Here is a 25907-nt window from a genome sequence, read left to right on the forward strand (position 1 = left end):
AGGGACGAGGCGGAGCCAGAGGAGTGGAGTCCCGAGGCGGCGGATGGTCAACGACTGACCAAGGCAGAGCCGGAGGAACGATGGAGCCCGGTGGAGCTGGTGGACTGACGGGCCATGGTGGAGACAAGGGAGCTAGGAGCCATGGTGGAGCCGCTGAGTCGCAAGACCGAGGTTGAGCCTGGGCCTCTGAGGCTGAATGCGGAGTCGAGGGATCCTCCAGACTCAATGCCAATGGAGCTGGAGATAGGCAGACCAGCGGCGAGCCCACGCCACAGATGGTGAGCTGAGGGTGAGCAGAGAGGCTGACGGGATCCAGTGGAAATGGCGTTGAGCAAGGAAACAAGTCTATGAGAGGTGGTGGGAGAGGGAGGTTGGGTGGGATATCTTGCCAATCCGACATTACAGATGAAGATGGAGTGAAGATTATTTCCGTATCCAAGTCGATTAATAGTCCAGAGTCCAGTGTGAGCTCACCCCCAGCGGTGGTGCCGTGGGCGGGGCTTTCCGTAGCCCCCGCGATGTCCACAGCTGTCTCCACCGTCGCTTGTGCTGCCGGCTCTCGCACCTGGTCAGATACTTGGGGCTCAGGCTCCGGGGCGATCATCCGCTCTGTCGCTCCTGATGGCAATGGCTCAATCACTGCGGCAGGCTCTGGCTCTCTGTCTGCGGTGAGCTCGGGCAGCTCCGCACCGTGGGGTGGAAGTTGACTGGGCTCTGGTTTCGGAGTGGGGTTTGTGTCGTCATCCGCGATGTCCACGGTGAGTCTCGATTGGCAGGACACCAGCACCCACTCGATGAAGGTGGCGAGGCTCTCTTGAGGACCATCCCCGGACAACTGCGCTCGTGTGGTGGCGTTAAGTCCAACTTGATAGAATGTGCAGAGGCAGTTGTCCGGGTAGTGTGTGAGGTTGGCGAGGGCCACAAAGTGTGTAGTGTGGTCTTCGAGAGAGCGATCCCCCTGCTTCAGCAGGAGGACGAGGACAGCAGGGTCATCCATAACAAAAATAAAAACTGACAAAAACCGGAAAACAAATGAGGGGAAACACGTCGCTATACTTTTCTTTTTGGGTCGGTTATTCTGTCACGGTCATGGTGTGTGGAAACAGGCAGGGATGACGAAGACGACAAGAATTCCAATAAGCACTTTAATATCCACAACAAGTAACATCCAGGCAGGTCAAGAACACACACACACACACACACACACACGGGGTAACATTCACAATAACTGACAAACTAGAATACAAGAGACAGGAACCACAATCAACAGTCCACAGGGGTGTGACAATATATATATATGGTGGATTTTTACAATCTGCCCCTAAGGCAAGGGTTAAATGATAAAGTGTGTACTAAAAGACATTTCAACTCCCAACTTTATTACATAGAATAAATTGGGACTTCAGATGCAGTTTGTTTAATAATATTTTGAATAATATTTAATATTATTAAATAATATTATATGGTGGATTTTTATATCTTTTTATTTATCTGCGTCTAAGACAAGGGCCAAATGATAGACATTTAACATCCCAGTTTATTCATTATAGTTTGTTTGTTTGTTTGTTTACTAAATAAACAGATTTTTAATATTATTTTAATAATAGTTATTATTATAAATTTAAATAATATTATATGGTGGAAATTTATTTTAAATTTTTTAGTTGGGTGAAAAGAAATAGACTTGTTTTTTTTAAATAATTGTGCCTGTGTTATTGCCAACTGCATACATTTAAAAGGTGTGTATTTTCATTGGAATTTTAATATTTCACCCTCATTTCCTTTAATAAATCGATTTTACATTAGGTACAAAAAGTAATTCCTCTCAGGACCTTAAGGAGAAAAATGTCCTCATTGAAACCCATTAAAATTGCAATTTGTAATCCCAGGGCTATTTTTTACTATAAAATGATGCAATATTTGTTAATAGGCTTTCATTCTGTTGGCAAGGTTTCAAAATAAATTTTTTTACTATAATAATTTTTTTTACTATAATAATAATAATAATAATAATATACTATATTTTACTAGACGATGCCATTTTTTTCAAGTTTGGCAAATAAAGCAAATACTCGCTTATTCCTGTTTTCTGCTTATGCATATTATAGTCTATTATAGAGTCAATTGGATAAATTATGCAGCTGTAATTGTGTGGGTGTGTTGGTATGGATGTCAAGAGTGTGTGTCCTAAATAAAATGTTTGTGTGTTTGTGTGTGCGCACCTGTAATGTTTGAGAGAGAGAAATGATACTGTACTGTGAATCACAAATCCCACCGTTGTGTATGCCAGCGGAGCTTTGCTGGAATCTAATGGGGAAAGTTTGGTACTGCACCCAAACAAAATCTTACTAAAAGCTAATTTTTTGAGATATCAACCTCAAATTTGGAACACAACTTGTTTAGATTTATGGCTTTGATTTTCTATCAGCTTTTGAGTTCCAAATGTTTTATAAAATATATATTTTATATAGAAATTGCTCATAAATCATTTTCATAAACTTAAACCTCTATAACGTTTTTGGTTTCAACTTTTTTAACTTCAACATTAATCTGTCAAGGGTCTTCTTTAAAATGAGACCAAACTTAAGTCTGTACTCCCAAGCTTCAAATTTTTATGACAGTTTTTTTTGACATGGACATTTTTGTCCTGTATGATCCTATGTGTAACTTTTTAAAATTGACGCACAAGGGTTAAATTGATTTTTCTGAGCCCACCAGCAGATATTTGTTCTCATTTTAATCATAAACACATTTCGATCACTTTCTCATAAAACAACTCTTTTTATCTTCTTAGGTAATTTTGCTTCTCAAGTAACTGTATCTTGGTTTAAGAATCTTGGACATTTGCTCTGGAAAACAAGACTGAAATACTGAGGAAGAACAGCAGTTTTTTGCAGTGTGATCAGAAGCTTTTTTTCTCCATATTTCCTTAATCTGGATTTGAACCTATTCTCTCTCTTTATGTCTGTCTATCTCTGTGTGTGTGTGTGTGTGTGCGTGTGTGTGTGTGTGTCTGTCTGTCTGTCTGTCTCTCTGTCTGTCTGTCTGTCTGTGTGTGTGTCTGTCTGTCTCTCTGTCTGTCTGTCTGTCTGTGTGTGTGTCTGTCTGTCTCTCTGTCTGTCTGTCTGTCTGTGTGTGTGTCTGTCTGTCTCTCTGTCTGTCTGTCTGTCTGTGTGTGTGTCTGTCTGTCTCTCTGTCTGTCTGTCTGTCTGTGTGTGTGTCTGTCTGTCTCTCTGTCTGTCTGTCTGTCTGTGTGTGTGTCTGTCTGTCTCTCTGTCTGTCTGTCTGTCTGTGTGTGTGTCTGTCTGTCTCTCTGTCTGTCTGTCTGTCTGTGTGTGTGTCTGTCTGTCTCTCTGTCTGTCTGTCTGTCTGTGTGTGTGTCTGTCTGTCTCTCTGTCTGTCTGTCTGTCTGTGTGTGTGTCTGTCTGTCTCTCTGTCTGTCTGTCTGTCTGTGTGTGTGTCTGTCTGTCTCTCTGTCTGTCTGTCTGTCTGTGTGTGTGTCTGTCTGTCTCTCTGTCTGTCTGTCTGTCTGTGTGTGTGTCTGTCTGTCTCTCTGTCTGTCTGTCTGTCTGTGTGTGTGTCTGTCTGTCTCTCTGTCTGTCTGTCTGTCTGTGTGTGTGTCTGTCTGTCTCTCTGTCTGTCTGTCTGTCTGTGTGTGTGTCTGTCTGTCTCTCTGTCTGTCTGTCTGTCTGTGTGTGTGTCTGTCTGTCTCTCTGTCTGTCTGTCTGTCTGTGTGTGTGTCTGTCTGTCTCTCTGTCTGTCTGTCTGTCTGTGTGTGTGTCTGTCTGTCTCTCTGTCTGTCTGTCTGTCTGTGTGTGTGTCTGTCTGTCTCTCTGTCTGTCTGTCTGTCTGTGTGTGTGTCTGTCTGTCTCTCTGTCTGTCTGTCTGTCTGTGTGTGTGTCTGTCTGTCTGTCTGTGTGTGTGTGTGTGTGTGTTTCAGGCATGATCTGGTCGGAGTGTAAGGAGATCTGGGTTGACGGGCCGCGTGAGTACGTGATGCACCTGTGGAATGTTCTGGATTTCGGGATGCTGTCGATCTTCGTGGCCTCCTTCACCGCTCGTTTCATGGCGTTCCTCAAGGCATCTAAAGCTCAGCTCTACGTCGACCTGCACGTCCCCAACCACGACATCAGCAGCGCATCACTTCCTGCAGACATCGCCTACTTCACATATGGTGTGTAAATGCATGCAGAACCTCACACTTCTGTCTGAACTCTTGGCCGTACCAACATAAGATGACTGGAAAAATATGTGAAAAATACCGAACAAATCAGAGCATGTCAAGGTCACATTTCACCTGAAAATCAAATATAAGAAATAAGATATTATGTTCATTAAAGATCTTTATGTTTTTGCTGTGTGACATTATTTGCACGATGAAAACACATTTAGCTTTAATTAACTAAAGCTAAAACTCAAACTCAAATGAAAACCAGTAAAAATATTTTTGTTACTTGAAATAAATTACATTTTAACTGAAAAGAGAAAAAAGAAAAGAAAAAAATAAATACACTTTTAATTTCAGCTAGTTGCCTAGGCAGCCTTTATCAGTTTAATTTGGTTTAACTTGATGTACTAAAACAACTAAAACGGAAATAAAAATGAATAAAAATACGTATTAAATACATATAGACAAATAAAAAACTGTTAAAAATGACAAAACCTCAGAACACATTGACTAAAACTTTAACTAAATTTAAAATGAAAACAGAAAATATTGAAATGAATTTAAAACTGATTCACCATATTAATAACAACTTTAATATATATTCTGTAAATTTTGAAATTATTATTTTAATTACATTAATTTAATTAAATTCATTTTTACTGAATTATAAAATATTTGAATGAATACTTAAATAATGTAAAAATGGTCTTGTAGTAAGAATAATTGGTCATATTATTGTTATTGTCTTATGCACATTACAGTAATGAGAATGTGAATGTGACCTAGACATGTTTTCATGTGATTCACCCTGTTACTGCTGTGAAATCATAATACATTAATATGGGATCTTCTTCAAACAGTACAAGACGCGTCAGAATCTTGCAGTAATTACCTTTTCGTTAATGACAATGGTAGATAATACCAGTTTAGCATAGTTGTATTGACATACAACAACTGATTATGGAATTCTAGCTGAAATTGTGTTTACCATAGTACATTTTTGTGAGGTATGTGACTGTAGAATGCGTTCATATTGTGCGCTCAGGTATTTTGGGTAGAATCGTTAATGAGAGGCTGTGATGCAGATCTGTAGGAGTGTTAGCATCATTAGCTCAGCTGAAATCTGACCGCTGCTGTGTGTTAGCTGTGTATTAGCTCTGAGCACTAATAGATTAGCTGTAACTCTTATGGACTACCTAAACTTTTGTGTAACTAAGTATTAAACTATTAAACTAACATAGCCAATAAAGAAAGAAAGAAGCAAATAAATAAACAAACAAACCTAGTATATGAATCAGAGTGTGCAGCAAGTCCAGAGAAAGAAAAATCGAATGTTGTTATTGTTAACCAAATCTAAAACTAAAACGATTAAAATTAGTTTTTTTTTTGTTAAAACAAATACTGAAATAATATAAAATATAAATGTTAGATTCAAAACTTTTATTTTAGATTTTAATTAATATTTAGAATTTTTGATTCAATTAAACATTTAAGAAATGTAGTTTTATTTTGTAATTTTCCTTCATTTTATTTTATTTTTAAATATACCTGTATGGTTTTTTATTATTACTTCAGTTTCAGTTTCTATTTTTTATATCACTTTAATAATTTAAATTCTACAGATTTTAATTAAATAGAAGTATATTGTAAAAATTGTATTAAGTTTGACTGTCATATATAAAAAATTAGTGAATAACCATTATCAACATTTTCGTTAATAGAAAAAAACTGAAATATTAATATTAGATGTCATTTTCATTACATTTATTTTGTTTTAGAATTGAGGTAGTATTATATTTTTTATTAATGTTTAGATTTTTGCCTTAAATTTTAATTGAAGTTTACAACTTTAATTGTTATTTTATTTCATTTCTAGTTATTTTAGTACATCAAGTTAAAATAAATGAAAATGAGCAATGTTGTCTTGGCAACTAAATAAAATAAAATCAGTTCCAAGTTTGAATACAATTAAAATAAAATGTTTAAAAAAATAACAAATGCAACAATTTTTTTTTAATTGAAATAAATTAAAAAGGAAACTGAAAATATACAAATAAAAGCTCATTCAAAATATTAATACATACTAAAATAACACTTGGAAATAGTAGTAGGTTGTTTGAGTATGGCATGCATACATAATACATACTTCTGAGATATTATGACTAGTATGATAAAGCTGATATGTGTTATCAATGCTGCTATCTGCTGGTGTGAACGTGATATCACAGCCTCCGAAATCACACAACATATATGAATACATACATACATAATATGAGAGAGAGAGAGTGTGTGTGTGTGTGTGTGTGTGTGTGAAATCTTTGAGTCAGCTGACAGTGTGTTTGATCTTCATTGTGTACACTGAGAATCTCTGAACAAGGTCTTCATTAGCATTAGCCTTTGACTTCCTCCCTGTGATTCTCTTTGAATTCAAACCATCAAACATGCATGACGTTACTTTACCATTCCTTTAAATCTGAATCAGCTCCCAGTTACAGAACGTACCGTGGTATCGGCGCAGTATTTCCAGTGAAGCTCTCTGTACGTGTCTCTGTCGCAGCGAGGAACAGGTGGAGGCCGTCAGATCCTCAGATCATCTCCGAGGGTCTGTATGCCATCGCCGTGGTCCTGAGCTTCTCTCGCATCGCCTACATCCTCCCGGCCAACGAGAGCTTCGGCCCGCTGCAGATCTCTCTGGGACGAACCGTGAAGGACATCTTCAAGTTCATGGTTATCTTCATCATGGTCTTCGTGGCCTTTATGATCGGCATGTTCAACCTGTACTCCTATTACTTGGGGGCCAAATATAACCCCGCCTTCACCACGTGAGTGACATGCAGCCAAAGCTCTCTGTACGTGTCTCTGTCGCAGCGAGGAACAGGTGGAGGCCGTCAGATCCTCAGATCATCTCCGAGGGTCTGTATGCCATCGCCGTGGTCCTGAGCTTCTCTCGCATCGCCTACATCCTCCCGGCCAACGAGAGCTTTGGCCCGCTGCAGATCTCTCTGGGACGAACCGTGAAGGACATCTTCAAGTTCATGGTTATCTTCATCATGGTCTTCGTGGCCTTTATGATCGGCATGTTCAACCTGTACTCCTATTACTTGGGGGCCAAATATAACCCCGCCTTCACCACGTGAGTGACATGCAGCCATAGCAACACCCTTGCAACCACACACACTAACACACATTTTATGAAGAAATTGAAAAATTTGATAACATTTTTGCATCTCTTTTTTTTGCTGGTGGTGCAGAAATTACGCAACTTATTTTATAAGAAATTTCAAACATCAAATGTTTAATTTTTTTAGATTAAATATTTGATTACTTATTATTATATTTATAATTATACCCAGATTTCACATTGCACATGCAACACAGTAAAAAAAAATCATGCGACAAAACAAATTTTTTTTTTACATTAAACATTTCACAGATTAAATTATTTAATACTGGCCTACAATATGTGAAACTATATTATTGTTACAGAGTTCATTTTTTAAATTATTATTACTATGTTTATAATTAGAGGATATATTTTACATCACACATGCAACACTGTAAAAACTGTGCATTATTAAAAGTAAAAAATTATTTACATTAAACATTTCTTGCTGAAATTTGACCTGCAATTGGACAGCAATATGTAAAATAATTAACGTGGCATTGGTTTTTTGTGCATAAAATAATCAAATATTTATTTACATTAAATATTTTTGCTGAAAACATTTAATATTAGTGACCTGCAATTTGCCTACAATATGTAAAATTGTTAATATGACATGAGCTGAATACAAAAAATAGTTTATTGTGCAAAAAAAATGTTTATTTACATAAAAAAGTATCACTGAAATTATTTAATAATTTGTTGTGACCTGCAGTTGGCCAGAAATATGTAAAATTATTAACGTGACATGAACTGAACAGAAAAATATTTTTTGTGCATAAAAAAAGATAAAAATTTTATTTAAAATAAACATGTCTCACTGAAAGTAATTTATACTAACGTGACCTGCGATTGGCCAACAATATAAAAAATTATTAACGTGATGTCGTCTGAATAATAAAAATAATCATTATCATGAATAAATAAAAAAAATATATATATTAATTTACATTAAAATAATTTAATATTACTGTGACTTGCAATTGCCCAACCTATATATATATATATATATATATATATATGTATGTGTATATAGCATTATCAATGCAAACCTATGTATACTTTAAACATAATGGATTATTTAATACAAGACAAAAATACAAAGTAAGACAATCATGTTTTGCAATACATTGCTATAAAATGTCTGGAGAGCAGCTTGGACACATGAGCCTAGTCTGAGACATTGTTGAGATTATTTCTAGATTTTTCTCAGGAGAAACATCAAGCAGGATGCTTCAGTGAAAGTCTCATTTTTTCTCATTACTATCTGGGGGTGTGCAATAATTACAAAAAATTATATTATTATTTCTGGGATTTTGTCGATCGCAATAATTCGTATTTAGAAGCATTTAGATATATTTACACCACAATTACAATTGCATAAATAATACTAAATTAATGTTTTTTAAATATTAGAAAAAATATAAAAAATTTATAAAAAATTTAGACCAATGTTTTAAAAATAATATTCTGAACAATGAAATATTAAATTATTAAAAAAAGAATTGATACTTTAAATGTAAAAATAAAGTCACTGTTTTTATGAGTGAGTCACTGAGACCATTAATTCATTCATTCATTCATTCATTTGATTCATTCAAACGCTAATTAATTTAGAAATGAAGCAAGTGACCATCTTTATGAATAGATCATTGAATCATTGATTTGTTCAAAATATGTACATTTATTGAACTTTTGTGTAAAATCAATAGCAATAAATAAATGTTATTATTAGTATTATTATTATTAATTGTCAAGTTTTCACAAACATACACACACACATAATTAATTAAGAAAGAAAAATGAATACATTTTATATTTATTCATTTGAATATTATTGTTATTGGGCAAGGTCTAAAGTTATATTTTATATAACTTTAATGCTGTATGTCAGAGTGCTGCCTTTGTACTTTCGCCTGAATCACCTAGAAATGATTATGATGGCTGTTGTTGTTGTTTATTAAATACTATTATTCAATAAATAATATTTTATATAAATAATAGAAGTATGTAAAATATTTAGTAGAAACGGTGTGTGTTCGTGATGATGATTTTAGTGCATTGTTCTGCCATTAAATGGTGAAAGAGAGTTTTTATGAGTTAGCAGTAAAGACTTTTATATTGAAAGAGACTGAAATGTCTTTTTAATAACAAGGAAATTATTTTTACTTTCAACCACAAGATGCAGCCAACAAATGCACTGAGCAGTGCTGCCAATAAAAATCACCCTTAACAGATGAAAGGATAGTACGACAAAGATATTGCTTTCCTCAGCTGACATTCAAACTAATGTATTTTTGTGAATATGAGATTGGGCTGAAGAATGAATGCTGTATCAGATGCAGGTAATCACACTCTCTCAGTCAGTCTCTCTCTCATAATACTGTATTACACATAATACACTGCTTTTAATACAGTAATACAATAAGCTTTTAATGAAGCAACTCAACGTTCCTCTGTTACTAGTTCTAAAGTGACGTTTTTTAATTAGTAATGGAGGCTTGGGCTTAGCTGTTAAACTGTCAACTTTAGATTTGAATCCGTGGCGGAAGGAAGCAGTTCTGCACAAAAGAGAGCTTTTAAAGACACCCCATTGTTATTTTTTATGTATTTACACACTTGTGCCATCGAACTGTTGTATAAACGCAATATCAAACTCATAGCCATGCAATATGGCTGTATATAGGCACGCTTTGATTACTACAGCCAAATCAATAATGTTGTTATTATAATTATAAAAAAATCATCCTCTGAATATTTTACCATATGTGAAATTCATGTTTTTTTTCTCTTGCTGGTGATAGCTGTATTTTAACGGTATAAAATCAATATCACTTTGAAGTTGTGTTTTGGGAAATACAGCACATTTGCTCGTGTGATATTGCAAAACTATATCATATAGAAATACATGACAAACCCTCATAGAGAGACATTTTTGCTTTCAATGATTTAATTTGGGGTCGTTTAAATTCTGCTAGGCTACTCTTTAGGCCAGTTTTTGTTTGTTTTTGACATGCTTGATAATGTCAGCTTCTAAATCGTTAAAACAACAATCACAATATTATTGTAAACAAAACATATTGCAATCTTTTATTACTATCTGTGAGAATGAATGGGTGCATTAAAGAGATCTCGCTGGTGTTGGCCAGTAATGTGTTTCAACCTAATTACGATGTGTTGTGTCTGTGCTGGTAGTTTTGTTCGCTGTAGGTGAGAAATTAGCATGCTGATTAAAGCGATGCACTGCCAGCTACCGGCCCGTAACGGCCCACGGAAACCCTGTTAGCGTCGCCATGGTTACGCTCCTCCGTGAGGGCTCTAAATGGAGAGTCCCATCCACGTATCTGGGCCTGTCAGAGGATGCGTCGATTTTAATCATTCGGTGCTCATCACAGAGCGTCCTGCAGCAATAGAGACTGTTTTTAGGACAATAAGAGCCGCAGAGCAGATGAAATCAATGAGAGCCCACAGACTGATTTAATCTGAATCAGTGAAGGTGAACTGTGTTTGAGCTCAGGTTTAGGTTTGATGTGGACCGGAAGGTCAGCCTAACATGGTGACATGTGACACCTGCCATACAACAGAAAACCTTCCCAAAAAAGACATTATTAGGACATTAAAAATGAAAGCTTACTGGCCTGCAGGAAGGGATTTTTATGTTGTTTTGAAACATTTCAAATGTGTGGAACAGTTCACATTATTTTATATTACATGTACCGTAAGCAATCACCTCAATAATAATAATAATAAACAAAAAACATATAAACAATAGTGTAGTAGTAGTAATAATAATAGTAATAGTAATAGTAGTAGTATGTTACGGAAGTTCTAAGCAGCCATGCATTATTTTTTTTTTCGCTTCTTGTTTTCTCGTTATAACGGGGGGAAAAAAATAATGCATGGCCGCTTAGAACTTCCATAATATGTAATAGTAGTAGTAGTAATAATAATAATAATAATTTTATTGATATTATATTTATTTTATTGTTGTTTATATTTATTTATTACTATATATAAATATAAACTATATATATATATATATATATATATATATACATGTGTGCGTGTGTGTGTGTGTATTAATTAAACCTGAGCATATTAAAATTTGTATTATTATTATTATTTATTGTTGTTTAATAATTTAATGATTAAGGTATACTGTATATAGACATTTTAAATGCAGCCATTATTAATATATCAATAAATCTTAATAAATGAAACAAAAAGAATAATTGGTTTAATTAATATTTAATAATTGTATGATATATATCGAGAGAGAAAGAGAGAGAAAGAGAGAGACATTATTAATAAATGAAAAAACAATACTACTATTACTAATAATAATAACATTCATTGATATATATTATATATATATATATATATATATACTGTATATTTATATTATCATTGTTGTTTAATTCATTCATATTTTTAATGACATTTTAATTCATAACTATTTTTAATTATATACATTTTTATTATAATTGTATTATTATTTTGCAAACAAAAACATTTAACATTTTACTATACGAGATTTATTTTATTTATTTTTGTTGCTAATAAGAACATGCACACATAAGAACAGATATTTTCTTCATTTTGTGTCTAAGTAAATATATTTAATTTTATTCTTGATACTGTAATAATGTAAACATTGAAGTTCCTCTAGTGTCAGAGGTGAATTGAGTTCAGTTCCATGTAGTGTGTGTAACTTGTGAACAGTGTGTGTGTGTGTGTGTGTGTGTGTGTGTGTGTGTGGTGTCAGTAGAGGGCAGTGTGGATCTGCTTTCATCTCCAGCTCCTTATAGAGAAACATGCAGCATTTCCCAGCCTGCCTTGATAAAGTTCACATGGAGAAGGTGGAACTCATTAGTCATGAGACCGTCAAACACCTCTGCGCCTCCAACGAACTTAACTAACCTCAGATGTGGAAGACGGAGGCTTAATGTGGAGGTATGACAATCTGTAAATAGAGCAAGTAAAAGATAGCTTCAGAACGTGTCAAAAATCACCGCAGCTGAAACAGAAGAGCAACACAAAGGTCATAGGTTTGATTCTCGAGGAATGCATGAACTGATCAAATGCAGACCTTAAATGCAACTTAAGTCACTTTGAATAAAAGCGTCTGCCAAATGCATGACTGCAGATTGTGTTTGCTAAAGTCAGAGTGACCATTAGATATTTCATTTACATATACATTTCTGCATTTGCCAGGTGCTTTTATCCAAAGTGACTCTCAGTGCATTAAGACTATACATTTAATCAGTTCATGCATTTTCATATATTTCATCAGGACGTGGACAGACTTTAATGAGTGCTTAAATACAACTTGAAACATGTTAACTTGCACGACTACTACGACTGCAATGATAGTTGGCCTCATTTAGTTTATTGATCAATTTTTAGTACACATAATTCATCATTGCATGTTGTTCAAGAGGAAATTATATGTGCTTTCTATATTTGGTTTAATTTGTGAACATTAGTTAACTGCATTTGTTAACTAATTTCTACAGCATTTATTAATGTTAGTTAATCTAGGCATTTACAAAAGCATTTAACATTAGTTGAACTGTGAACTAACAAACATGCAGTAGACATTATTATTTGAATTCAACATTATTATATATATATATATTTAAAAAATTTTCTCTTTCTATGAAATCCAAAAAGTGCCCCAGTTTTTTTCACAGAAATAATCCTCGGGAAAAAAAAAAAACCTTTCTGCCAACAAAGCTGATTTTTTTATTTCAACAGTTACAATATACAGTTAGTAGATATTTGACGTTTAGCTGTGCTTGTGCCATCAAATGACAGATTCAGCCCTGAATATTCTATACTTTTAATAATTTAGCTGACTTTTAAAACTTAAAATAGCAAAACATTATTTCCCACTGAATACTTAGTTTAACTCAGAAATGTGTCATATTATGGAAGTTTGTCATATTGCAAATGTGATTTTGTGTAATTATCTGGTGTGAACTTTTCAAGCTCTGCAGATGTTTTTCTGTCCAGCGTTACAGTGTGTTCTCCGCAGGGTCAGTCTGTCCCTGGATTCAGGGTGAATCAGGGGAAATGAATGGCAGACAGATTGTTTTGAGATTCAGCATTGTTGAAACACTCACAGGTTTGCTAACAAGCCTTAAAGGTTAGAGCGCAGATACTTCTGTGTGAGTGTGTGTGTGTGTGTGTGTGCGTGTGTGTAGTATCTCTGCGGCTCAGTGTCTCGTGTGAAACAGGGGATTCTTGACTAAGAATGGATTGCAGCATGACTTTGCATGCACCACCTGTGTTGTTTAGTACCAGTTTCACTAAAGGTGTAATAATAAATAATAGATGCAAACGTGCCACAAAATGTGCTGCATGTCATCGCATGCCGCCATCCTCATGATGCAGGTCGTTTCTGTGTGTTAGGTTGTGCTCATTTAGAGAATAAGGCACAATCAATGCTGAGGCTCATTTACACATAGAGCAGGTTTGCACTAAAAAGAATGAGAGTGAATACTGAATACTCAAACATGTTCAAGTGGCCTCAGTGTTGAATGAATTCAGCCGGGAGAGAGAGAGAGAGAGACGTGATGCTGGAGCGTCTCTGTGAAGCGCCACTGCAGGCTTTGCACTTTTACACTCAGAGATAAAGAACCAGAGGAAACAGGCAGACAGGAATGGACAGAATGAGTGAAAATGTCCTCGAACCAGGAAAGAAAAGGAAAAACTCTCCCGCTGGCAGAAGCTGTGTGAGGAGCTTCATTTCAGCACAGGATTCCTCTCATAGAGTCTTTTAAAGTGTGTGCCTCAGTGTGTGGGTTTTCGCCAGGGAACATATAAAAACATTTAAGAAAAACTTGAAAAATGTCACCCCCGGGGGCCTGCTGTCACTCAAGGATTTTGCAGAATTATTTGAAAATGCATAAAGCTTCACACAAACACACACACACACACAAATGTGTGAATATACATTTATAAAATATTATTAATAAATAATATAAATGTAATACATAAATAATTAATAAGTGAAGTAATATTAATAATAACAAATTTGTAATATAAATATAATAAATGTGTAAATAATGTAATAAATTATATGTGACCCTGGACCACAAAACCAGTCATAAGGGCCAGTTTTTTGAATATTAAATTTATGCATCATCTGAAAGCTGAATAAATAAGCTTTCCACTGATGTATGGTTTGTTAGGATAGGATATTTGGCCGACATACAACTATTTGACAATCTGGAATCTGAGAGTGCAAAATAAATATTCTCTAAATATTGAGAAAATCGCTTTTAAAGTTGTCCAAATGAAGTTCTTAGCAATCCATATTACTAATCAAAAATTAAGTTTTGATATATTTACAGTAGTAAATTTATAAAATATCTTCATGGAACATGATCTTTACTTAATATCCTAATGATTTTTGGCATAAAAGGAAAATCAATAATTTTGACCCTAACAATGTATTAATGGCTATTGCTACAAATATACCCGTGCGACTTATGACCGGTTTTGTGCTCCAGGGTCACATATATGTACATACACACACACACATATAAAAGCACGTATGCATATATACATATGTAATAAATATATAAATATAATTAATAATTAACATATTTATAAATATAATAAGTATAAATATAAATTATATAAATATAAATAAGTATAAATAATATGATTATAATGTTATATACAAATTAAATATATAAATGTATACACACATACATATGTTATAAATGGGGAAAATATACGTATAGAAATATATTATATTAATTTATGTTATTATTAATAAATAATATACATTTGAAATATAAATATAATAAATGTAGAAATATTTTATGTAATAATGTTTAATAATTATATAATAATATAGTAATTTATGATTTTAAATATAAACGTGTGTACATAAATATGTGTGTGTGTGTGTGTGTGTGTGTGTGTGTGTGTGTGTGTGTGTGTATATATATATATATATATATATATATATATATACAGTGGGTACGAAAAGTATTCAGACATTCAGACATTACTTTCCGTACCCACTGTATATATATATATATTAGGGCTGTCAATCGATTACATTTTCTTATCTGATTAATCACATCCTTTTTCTGTGATTAATCGCGATTAATCGCACACTTCATGAAATTAAGCATAGATTGTTTATCTTGTTTCAAATGTTTATTTTGTCATCATTTGCTATATCCAGCAAAGTAAACCAAAAGATTGAAAGGTGATTCTCAAAAATCTATATTTTCTGCAAGGTTTTTTCAAGATAAATTTAGATGTCTTTCCAAAAAAGGACACTTAGAAACTCCAAAAAGACACCAAAGAACCAAATGATATAAGGAGCCCATATACGCACATACTGTATGAAAGAAAAATAAAAATCTGAATTTTATAGTATGGGTACAGTGCAACAGCAAAGAGCATTTTTTACATTTTAGAGAAGCCAAGTTGCTATACCGAACAGGACCAAGATGCCAAAAAAAAAACCTAAACCAGTCGCCTGCTGACTGCATATATCTACTACAGTACAATGATCCATTCAGTATAACTAAACACAGCAACATACACACGACAAATCAAAACATTATCGTGAATGTGAGTGGAAACAGCGTGAATGTACGTAAAAATGTCTGTGCTTGTGCATAAATACAATGTGCGATCAGTGCGTCAAGAGCACTCATACACGCATTATTATAACAGACTCACGTGTGCTTACTGTACTGTACGACTCCTGTACGCCATTACAATCGTCTTTACTGTGATTGCAGTCTTCATCCATCAAAACTTTACTAGCGAGACTAGTTATCCAGTCTAGAAACCGTAGCCTGGCCATCATCTGGCCATACAGCGGTGGGATGTGTTGACATTCCGTTCAGTCTGTACTTCACACAAGCGTGTGACATGTGCGGGCTCGCGCTCTTCAGAGACAATCACAGAATATGACAGAGCTCGTGTTTTAAAGCGAAACACACTTGAATGAATAATTCACTTAAAACGCAACGCAAGTCTCTGTTCTCTCTGCAATCTCTGATGTAATCAGCCTGGTTTCCTTCATATTAGCGCTGTTTTGGACGGATTGTTTGAATGCATTCGCTTACTGGATCATTGGACTGAAAACTTTCCCGGAGTTGAGCAGCTTAAAATGATCTAATCACAAGCAGAGTAGCAAAATTGGGTTAAAGAGTTAGAATAGAAATTGTACTTCAGTAATTTTGTGTTAATTTGCCTTAAATTATTTTAACGCGTTAAGGATTGTAAAATGAATTGCATGCGTTAACGCATTAACGATGACAGCCCTAATATATATATATGTGTGTGTGTGTGTGTGTTTATATATAAATATATGCGGCATCACACACATGCTCAGAGCATCTTTAACAATCAATCGAATGTCATGAGAGAGATATTGAAAAAAAGTGAAATATTGATCTACAAGACATGGAATAATCAAGTGTTGTAGATTATTCCAACGTATGAATTATGCATTAGATTTTTGAAAAGATTTTCTAGGTCATCTTCAGGACAGGTTTGAAGACCCCGCCCTCCTCATTTGCATTCAAGCCAGAAGCCCTGAGGAACACTAGTGCTTTGGTTAAGATGAATCGCTTGTGTTGCACCAGACCTCATTAGTCAATCGATTTGTACAAAAGCATCTCCTAAATGAATTAAATATAAATGCTAAAGACCTGAAGAAGCAGAAGACGTGAGAGCTATTCCTGTAAACACACGGGAATGAAAGTCAGTCTACGGCTGGATAAAATACGGATGATATTTTAAGAAAGAGAGAAATCAAGAGAGAGGGGATGGATTTCTTGCCCAGTCTGTGGGCGCAAAGCAACAGAAGAGAAACCAACACAAAACTGGAACCTGCTGTGTGTGTGTGTGTGTGTGTGTGTGTGTGTGTGTGTGTGTGTGTGTGTGTGTGTGTGTGTTTGTGTGTGTTCAAGGAAGATAGATGACCTAAACATGAGTCAGAAAGCGTCTCTCTCTTTCTCTCTGCCTACATCTTTAAGCACGTTCACTGTGAAGTAATTTTGTGAAACACACAGAGAGAGAACGGCTCTAAGGAAATATATGCTTCTGTGTGTGTTTGTGCAGTTTTAGGACATTTACCTGTGACTAACCAGTTACTAACACATATACAGAGACACATCTGAAGCAAAGGTGGTTGAGAAGCTCTAGTGTAGACTTCTGTGAAGTTAATCATAGTCGCTGCATTCCAAAACCTAGTGAGCTGCTTTGCTATCCACCACCTACATAGCTGTCTTTAAAGATGACGTCCTGATTGAAATTGAACCTCGTAAGTGATGGATTTGAAGCGTTACATAAATAGTGTAACTCACAATTGTTATTGATTCTTTTCAATAGTGAATTAAATACTGTATATTTATAAAATGTGACCCTGGAACACAAAACCAGTCATAACGGTAATTTTTTTAAAATTGAGATTTATACATCATCTGAAAGCTGAATAAATAAGGATAGGACAATATTTGGCTGAGATACAACTATTTGAAAATGTGGAATCTGAGAGTGCAAAAAAAAAAATCTAAATACTGAGAAAATTGCCTTTAAATTTGTCCAAATAAAGTTTTTAGCATATTACTAATAAAAAATTAAGTTTTGACATATTTACGGTAGGACATTTACAAAATATCTTCATGGAACATGATCTTTACTTAATATCCTAAAGATTTTTGGCATAAAAGAAAAATCGATAATTTTGACCCATACAATGTATTGTTGGCTATTGCTACAAATATACCTGTATTACTTATGGCTGGTTTTGTGGTCCAGGGTCACAAATCTAATAATAATTCTGACCTAATATTACCTAATTTGATATATACTGTGTGTGTGTATATATATATATATATATATATATATATATATATATATATATATATATATATATATAGAGAAAATATATATATGGTGAAAACAACTTTACAAAATAAGCTTTTTATTTTCACAAAATCTGTAATTTTCTGTCACTGTTTGAACATAGCACAATCATTGGACTGTTCACAATCATTCATATGTGTGAAAATGAGCTGAGAATGAAAGAAATAGTTGTAATCTGGCTCAGAGGAAGACTGGAATCATGTCTTTGTGACAGTTGTTCTACTGATTAAGGGAGAATACAAGATGACTTCACCTTACAAATAGTTGTGAAAAGCAAAAATGCTTTTCATCATATTTTGTGAGAAAGTGTCACATGCTCAAAGCAAAACAGACACGTTTAGAATCATCAGCCCACAATTAGTCAAAAACAAGTGTTGAATTTTATTCAGCAAATATGAAGCAGGGCATTGTAATCATTTCTCTTTTATTATCAAGTTATTATCCTATTGCAGTGAATTTCGGGATTGCCTTTTCAGAGAAGGATACATGTCTTAAAGAATTAGTTAATCCAAAATTGAAAGTTTTCTTAAAATATACTCACCCTCAGGCCATCCAAGATGTGGATGTTTTTGTTTTTTCATGGGAACAGATTTGGAGAAATGTAGCATTACATCACTTGCTCACCAATGGATCCTCTGCAGTGAATAGGTGCCGTCAAAATGAGATATATATATTTGTTTAGAACTGTTTTGGACTGTTTTTCATGACATTCCCTTGAGAAAGCAATAGTATGGATAGAGGACTCATATTTTATCAATGGTTTGAAGTTAAAACGTCTTATATAGATTTGTTTCTTACAAACATGCAGCTTTTAGCTTCATAAGACTTTAATTGATGGACTGGAGTGGTGTGGATTACTTTTGGATTATTGTGGTTTTTATCAGCTGATTGGACTCTCATTCTGACGGCACCCATTCACTGCAGAGGATCCACTGATGAGCAAGTGATGTAATGCTACATTTCTCCAAATCTGATGAAGAAACAAACTCATTTGCATCATGGATGGCCTGAGAGTGAGTACCTTTTCAGCAAATGTAACTTTTTGGGTGAGTTATTCCATTAAGGCTCTTCTCTAAATTGAGCTGACTTGTTTTTCTTGACAGATTGTCACTAGGTGTCACTGAGGTTTTGTCAGATTTACTTTAGGGGTCAGTTTTAGCTCACACACATTTATTAGCTTTTGATCTTGTCAGCAACCATCTAAAGAATGACAGAGGAACTAAAGTTTTCATCTCTCATCACACAAAAGAATATTTTTAATATTAAACAGACGAGCTGGTTTCATCATTCTGATCGGCGTCGTGATGGCATCTAATCTCCCGCTAATATTTGGGCCAGTCTTTCTTTAGAGAGACTAATGGATGGAAAACAGGAAAGATGAGTTGAAAATAAGTGTCATTAAGAACAATAAAGAGAAGATGTAATTTATGAGGGTAAATGGAGAGAGAGAGAGAGAGAGAGAGAGAGAGCGAGAGAGAGCGAGAGAGAGCGAGAGAGAGAGAGAGAGATCATAACAGAAGCGGTAGAAGAACTTCTTAGGTGGATAATTTTTTTTGAATGGTCTCTTTCTAATATGATTTACATGTTAATAAAACCAGTTGCTCATGGCTATAATATACCTACTGTTTGAATTCAAATAAATTGCTAGAGATGGAGAGAAACTCTAAACCACATCTAGATATATTAATAATGAATGAAAGACTGAGAAAATATCAAGTGTTAAATAGAGAGACTTAAATTAAAAAAGGAAAATTTTACAGTGAAAAAAAAAAAAAAAAAGGAAGAAAAGTGAATGCAATTATATTTAATATATAATTGTTGCCAAATTATACACAAGAGTGAAATAATCTGCATGAATCAATCTGCTCATATTTCACCCTAAAATCATAAAGAAATTTTTATTTTACATGAGGCAAATTAATCCTATTTTTAGGACCTTTATGTATGCATGCGTCACAGATCAAGCCAGAGACAACAGGTAAGTGAATAAAAGGCAGGTTTATTGACAAGTATGGCAAAGGTAGATAGTCTGGAGCAATGGCAGGTGAGAACTCAAAGTAAAGTCCAATGATTCTTAGCGGTGTATTGATGTTTGGTTCTTTGCAGGTTCGTGGAGAATAGGGGATCCAGGAGCAGAGGAGAACAACGGTGGAAGATCTTTGGAGAACTAGAGGTAAGAATAAACAGGCAAGTTGCATTTAGGGAGTCTGGTAAAGTTCTGTGTAGTGAACCGTAGAGAGTGAACTGGTGCAGGACTGGGACACAGGGAATACCTCCAGGGCGGATCAGGCAGTCCAGGGTACCATGGTGGCACAGGGAGCTCAGGGGCCATGAGGGAGCCATGGCAGAGCAGGCAGACTAGGAGGCCATGGCGGAGGAGGCAGTTCAGGAGGCCACGGCGGAGCAGGGAACTCAGAAGGCCATTGGCTGGAGCCGACACTGGCGCGAGCTCGGGGGCTGGAGCCGACACTGGCGCGAGCTCGGGGGCTGGAGCCAACACTTTCTCCTCCTTAGATTCCCCTCTAGGTTTGGGATCAAAGGTGTGGTCGGCGGGCTTGAGTGAGCCTTCGGCCGGCGGGCTTGACTGAGGAATGGCCAGCGGGCTGGAGAGAGCCACGAGCGGCGGGCTTGTGAATGCCGCGGCTGGCAGGCTTGGCTTCGGAACGGCTGGCAGACTTGACGGCGAGCTGGTTCTGGATCGGGGATGGACCCTCACTAGACACCGGAGGATCCCTTCCCTCCAGCTCAGTCCAGTAGTGTCTTGGAGGACCACAGGGCGATGGTAGTTGGCCCCGATCCAGAACAGAGAGTTGAGCGTTGCATCGTCTAACGCCATGCTCACGGCAATCCCGCAGGACTCCCTAGCATACTCCACAAATGGGAGATCCTGGGGAGCTAGGGCGGCAAACTACGCAGCAACTTCCATAGCTGCGGAGAGAAGCATTTTGTTTTTTTGGTCCGGTCTGTTGTCACAGATCAAGCCAGAGACAACAGGTAAGTGAATGAAAAGCAGGTTTATTGACAGGTATGGCAAAGGCAGATAGTCTGGAGCAATAGCAGGTGAGAATTCAACACAAAGTAAAGTCCAATGATTCTTAGCGGTGGATTGACGTTTGGTTCTATGCAGGTTTGCGGAGAATACCGGAGCAGAGGAGAACAACGATGGAAGATCTTCGGAGAACTAGAGGTAAGAATAAACATGTAAGTTGCATTCAGTGAGTCTGGTAAAGTTCTGCGTCGTGAACAGTAGACCGAACGGTGAGTGATTGGAAGTAGCATGCTTATGAATGGTGACTTGATTGCAGATGACAGGTGCGGGGAATCAGAACTCAGGTGATAGTGATCGTGACTGAGAACAGGTGTGAGCCGGGGAGGATTCTGGGACATGGAGTCCAGAGCTGGTGATTGTGGTGATTCGCTGACAGTATGTATGTGTGTATGTATGTACTTATTTATTTATAATATTATAAATGTGAAAGAGTATCTGCGTGAATCTTACAAAATCTGCTCATAATTACACCCTAATTACACCCCAAAATTAATAATAATTAATTTTTTATTTTACATGAAGAAAATTAAACCTTATTTATTTATTTTATTTTTTGCATTGTGGCATTTTTCATTACAATTAATGGCATTTTACCCCAAATGTGCAGCATTGTAATATGAAACACATAATAATATATAATTTTAATTGTTAAATATTTATGCGTCATGGTAGTATTCGTTGTGGTACCATTGCTGAAAAAAAACTTAAAAATGTATATTAAAAATATTTTAAAATATTATTATTGTTTACATTACAAAAAAGTATCCAAATGCATAACAGTGAGAATTTGGACAGAAAGTGTGCTTCAAAATAATCACAATGCAAACCTTAGTACTTTTGTTGGTGATTTATATTCCATCTTTGGCAGAGCCTCTTTTCTTCTGTTCTCCAGCGTCACTCCATCTGATTCACTGAGTGATTCATCATCTTCATTCTGCAGTCATTCAGCTCATGAATGCAGCTCTCTGATAAAAACAGGCACAGCCACAGATGGAATAAAAACGTTTCGTGCACAAGAAAGCACAATCACAGAAGTGTTCAATTGAAGACTTGCTGAAGTTCTTCTTCCTCTCGGATGTTTCTCCTGAGAAAAAGACCCCAGACATCTCATATGTTTCATCTCTAGAAGAGATAGCAACAGGTCTCAAACTGCCCAGATTTACTAAGATACAAAAGTCTCTGTCACAAACTCCATCCATATCACAAGCTTTCTCAGTTGTTTATTTAGAAAAAAATGGTTTAAACTGGTTTTGTTTAGTTTGTCTAAAAACAAACAAAAAATATCAATGAAAGAGCAACATCTGAGCAATAATGTTCCTCTGCTCTGTGTTTGTTGACAGGGTTGAGGAGAGCTTTAAGACTCTGTTCTGGTCCATATTCGGTCTGTCGGAGGTGGTTTCTGTGGTTCTGAAGTATGATCATAAGTTCATCGAGAACATCGGTTACATTTTGTATGGGGTTTATAACGTCACCATGGTGGTGGTTCTTCTCAACATGCTGATCGCAATGATCAACAGCTCCTACCAGGAAATTGAGGTAAGAGTTTACTGCAAAAAATACTGATTCTTAATTTTAATGAAGTCTTGGTTTCACAAAAAAACATATCTAAATCTCCTTAAAGCAAGATAAATTTACCTGACAAGCAGTGATGGGAATGTTATACTTAATAATCCATTACTGATGATTACATGACGAAAAACTGTAGTTAGTAACGTAATCTATTAGATTACACATTTTAGGTTTTTTGATTACTTTTGACCTAACTAATTTTTCATATTCATCTGATTATACTTACCTTGCACCATGTAATTGATAAATCTCTCTATCTCTGCAGGAAGATGCTGATGTGGAGTGGAAGTTTGCTCGTGCTAAACTCTGGTTGTCATATTTCGATGAAGGACGGACGCTGCCTGCGCCATTTAACCTGGTGCCCACTCCAAAATCCTTCTACTATCTGATCATCCGGGTCAAGTCCTGCCTTATACGACTGTGTAAGGGCAAAGGTCATCAGCATGAAAACGAGCTAGAGATGGGAATGCTCAATTCACGCCCGAAGGTAAAACACATACTGCACACTAAAAGTGTCTACTTATATTTGATTTTGAACAACATTTGAGTTCTTCATGCATCGTAGATGTAATTTTTCTTTAAATTTAATCCGTCTCACAGCAGATCTGAATGTCTTGTCTGATTGCCTGATGTCTCAGTTCTCTCTCGTCTGCAGTTTTGTGTCTGAGACGGACAGAAAGACTTTGATTAAGATCCTTTAAATGGAAATGATCTTGACAGTGAGACTCAATCAAGTGTCATTTAAAGAACAAATGGCTAAAATCTGGTATTCGCAGTGTTTCGCCTCTGTAAGCTTCCGAAATGCAGCATCAGAAAACTTATATTGAGAACTAATGCTGAAAACTGGAGAGAATTTAGACTAAAACACATTTAGTCTAAGACTTTTGCATTTAGAATGCAGAATTAATTATACTTCTTATATAATTATAATTATACTAGTAGAATAGATTATACTTAGTATTCAATATGTGTAAAATATATAATGTTATATCATTTATATAAAGTAATATCATTAAAGTTGTATAAATAAGTGCAGAATTTATGTGTGTGTGTGTGTGTGTGTGTGTGTCTAAAAAACTATATATATATATATATATATATATATACGATATAAATATAAATATAAATAAAGTGCATATTATTTGTAATAATTTTATACAGTGATTGGTTTCTTTATATAGTGATAGATAGTTTTGAAAATTGCAAAAAAGGCATATTACATAATCAGGAGCTAATGCCTATTTTTATACCTTTAATTAATTACATGTTTTTGAAGTGAAATGTAGTTACTCTCTATATTATTTGATTGATTATATTTAGAATGTAATGGATACAAAACGAACACATCTGGTTATTCATAACACATGAAACATGTCAGTGTAAAATCAGTTTCACATTCTGAAAACTCAAAGCAGTAATGCATGTTGAATATTGGCCTTTCATTTTTTTTAGGCTGATCGTCATCGAGCAAATCTCAGGACCCGAGAGGAGAACACTGTCAAGAAACCCATCAAAAACCCCACAAGATATCAAGTGAGAGACTCAACAAACCATATGAACCTGAAGAGAGTTCATTATGATCTCTGTATGCAGCCAGTTTGAATTGACGAGCTCTTTCTCCCTCATGTCTGTCTGTCTAACAGAAGATAATGAAGCGCTTGATTAAGCGCTATGTTTTGAAGGCTCAGGTCGACGGAGAGAATGATGAAGTTAATGAAGGTACAAACCCAGTAAATTTACTGCAGGCTCTGGTTTTATTTCACCCAAGACTGTCAGCTCAAATCATGTGTCTTGTTGATCACTCAAACTTTCTTGTGTAAAAGTAAAAATCTGATTATCTACGGTATGAGTAACTTAAGCTCTGTGTGTGTTAAAGGTGAACTGAAGGAAATAAAACAGGACATCTCCAGTCTGCGCTACGAACTTCTGGAAGAAAAATCTCAGGCCACTGGAGAACTGGCTGACCTCATTCAGCAACTCAGTGACAAGTTTGGCAAGAACGCCAAGAAACAACCTTGAGACAGACAGACAGATGGAGAGAGTGATGTGGTAGTTTAGGAGCAGTATCTGGACACTTAAGACACTTAATGTCTGAATGTCATTCATTAGATACAAAGTGCATACAAAAGATGCACAAACACACTTTACAAGCAAAACAGATGACAGACAGATGTTTGTACGGTTTGATATGATAAAACGGATCTAGAGTTAAAAATGAAGACAGACAGTATTGCATTTGTCTGTTTATGGTTAGTGGATGATGTGCTAGTTGATGAGATTATCTGACATCTGTGTGAATTTGAAGCTTAACTCTGACACGGAATTTTAAAAAATTAATAAAAAAGTTTATTTTATCTCACAATTCCGTTTTATCTGGAACTGAATTGAAAATGTTTTTCTAAAAATTGTGGGCAATTCTACTTGCAATTTGGAGAAGAAAAGTCTGAATTGTAAGATATAAACTAGCAATTGCGAAAAAAGGCTGAATTACGAGATTCCCGCAAATGTGAGATATAAACGACCTATTCAGAGAAGAAATATCCAAATTGTGAGATATAAACTAGCAGTTCTGAGAAGAAATATCCAAATTGTGAGATATAAACTACCAATTCTGAGAAGAAAAGTCTGAATTGTGAGATATAAACTAGCAATTGCAAAAAAAAACATCTGAATTACAAGATTCCTGCGATTACGAGATATAAACTACCTATTCTGAGAATAAAAGACCAAATTACGAGATATAAACTACCAATTCTGAGAAGAAAAGTCTGAATTGTGAGATATAAACTAGGAATTGCGAGAAAGAAAAAAAAAAGTCTAAATTACAAGATTCCCGCAATTACGAGATTTATTCACTACCTATTCTGAGAAGAAATGTCCGAATTGTAAGATATAACCTAGCAATTGCAAAAAAAGTCTGAATTATGAAATTCCCACAATTGCGAGATATAAACTACCTATTCTGAAAAAAAGTCTAAATTGTGAGATATAAACTAGCAATTGCAAAACAAATTCTGAAATACAAGATTCTCACTATTACGAAATAT

At 35.4% G+C, this 25907-nt stretch overlaps 2 protein-coding genes across 2 annotated transcripts in view; both read left to right on the top strand.

Annotated features, from left to right (window-relative positions):
* LOC107588361 (short transient receptor potential channel 7-like) overlaps window positions 1–6994 on the top strand; it is a 58774-nt gene extending 51780 nt beyond the window's left edge. Inside the window, exons 8-9 of the mRNA XM_016276435.1 lie at window positions 3941–4174; window positions 6726–6994. Of these exons, the coding sequence (XP_016131921.1) occupies window positions 3941–4174; window positions 6726–6994 (503 nt within the window). The remainder of the gene's footprint in view (window positions 1–3940; window positions 4175–6725) is intronic.
* A 5-nt stretch (window positions 6995–6999) lies between these two features.
* Window positions 7000–25424, top strand: LOC107588362 (short transient receptor potential channel 7-like). The gene is made up of 6 exons (XM_016276436.1): window positions 7000–7301; window positions 22632–22827; window positions 23126–23347; window positions 24313–24393; window positions 24504–24579; window positions 24737–25424. Exons 1-6 carry the CDS (start codon window positions 7000–7002, stop codon window positions 24877–24879), a joined length of 1020 nt encoding a protein of 339 aa, XP_016131922.1. The 3' UTR covers window positions 24880–25424.
* The last annotated feature ends 483 nt before the right edge of the window (window positions 25425–25907 follow it).

Source organism: Sinocyclocheilus grahami, unplaced genomic scaffold (genome assembly GCF_001515645.1).
Source record: "Sinocyclocheilus grahami isolate Dianchi unplaced genomic scaffold, SAMN03320097.WGS_v1.1 scaffold102.1, whole genome shotgun sequence".
Taxonomy (NCBI): Eukaryota; Metazoa; Chordata; class Actinopteri; order Cypriniformes; family Cyprinidae; genus Sinocyclocheilus; species Sinocyclocheilus grahami.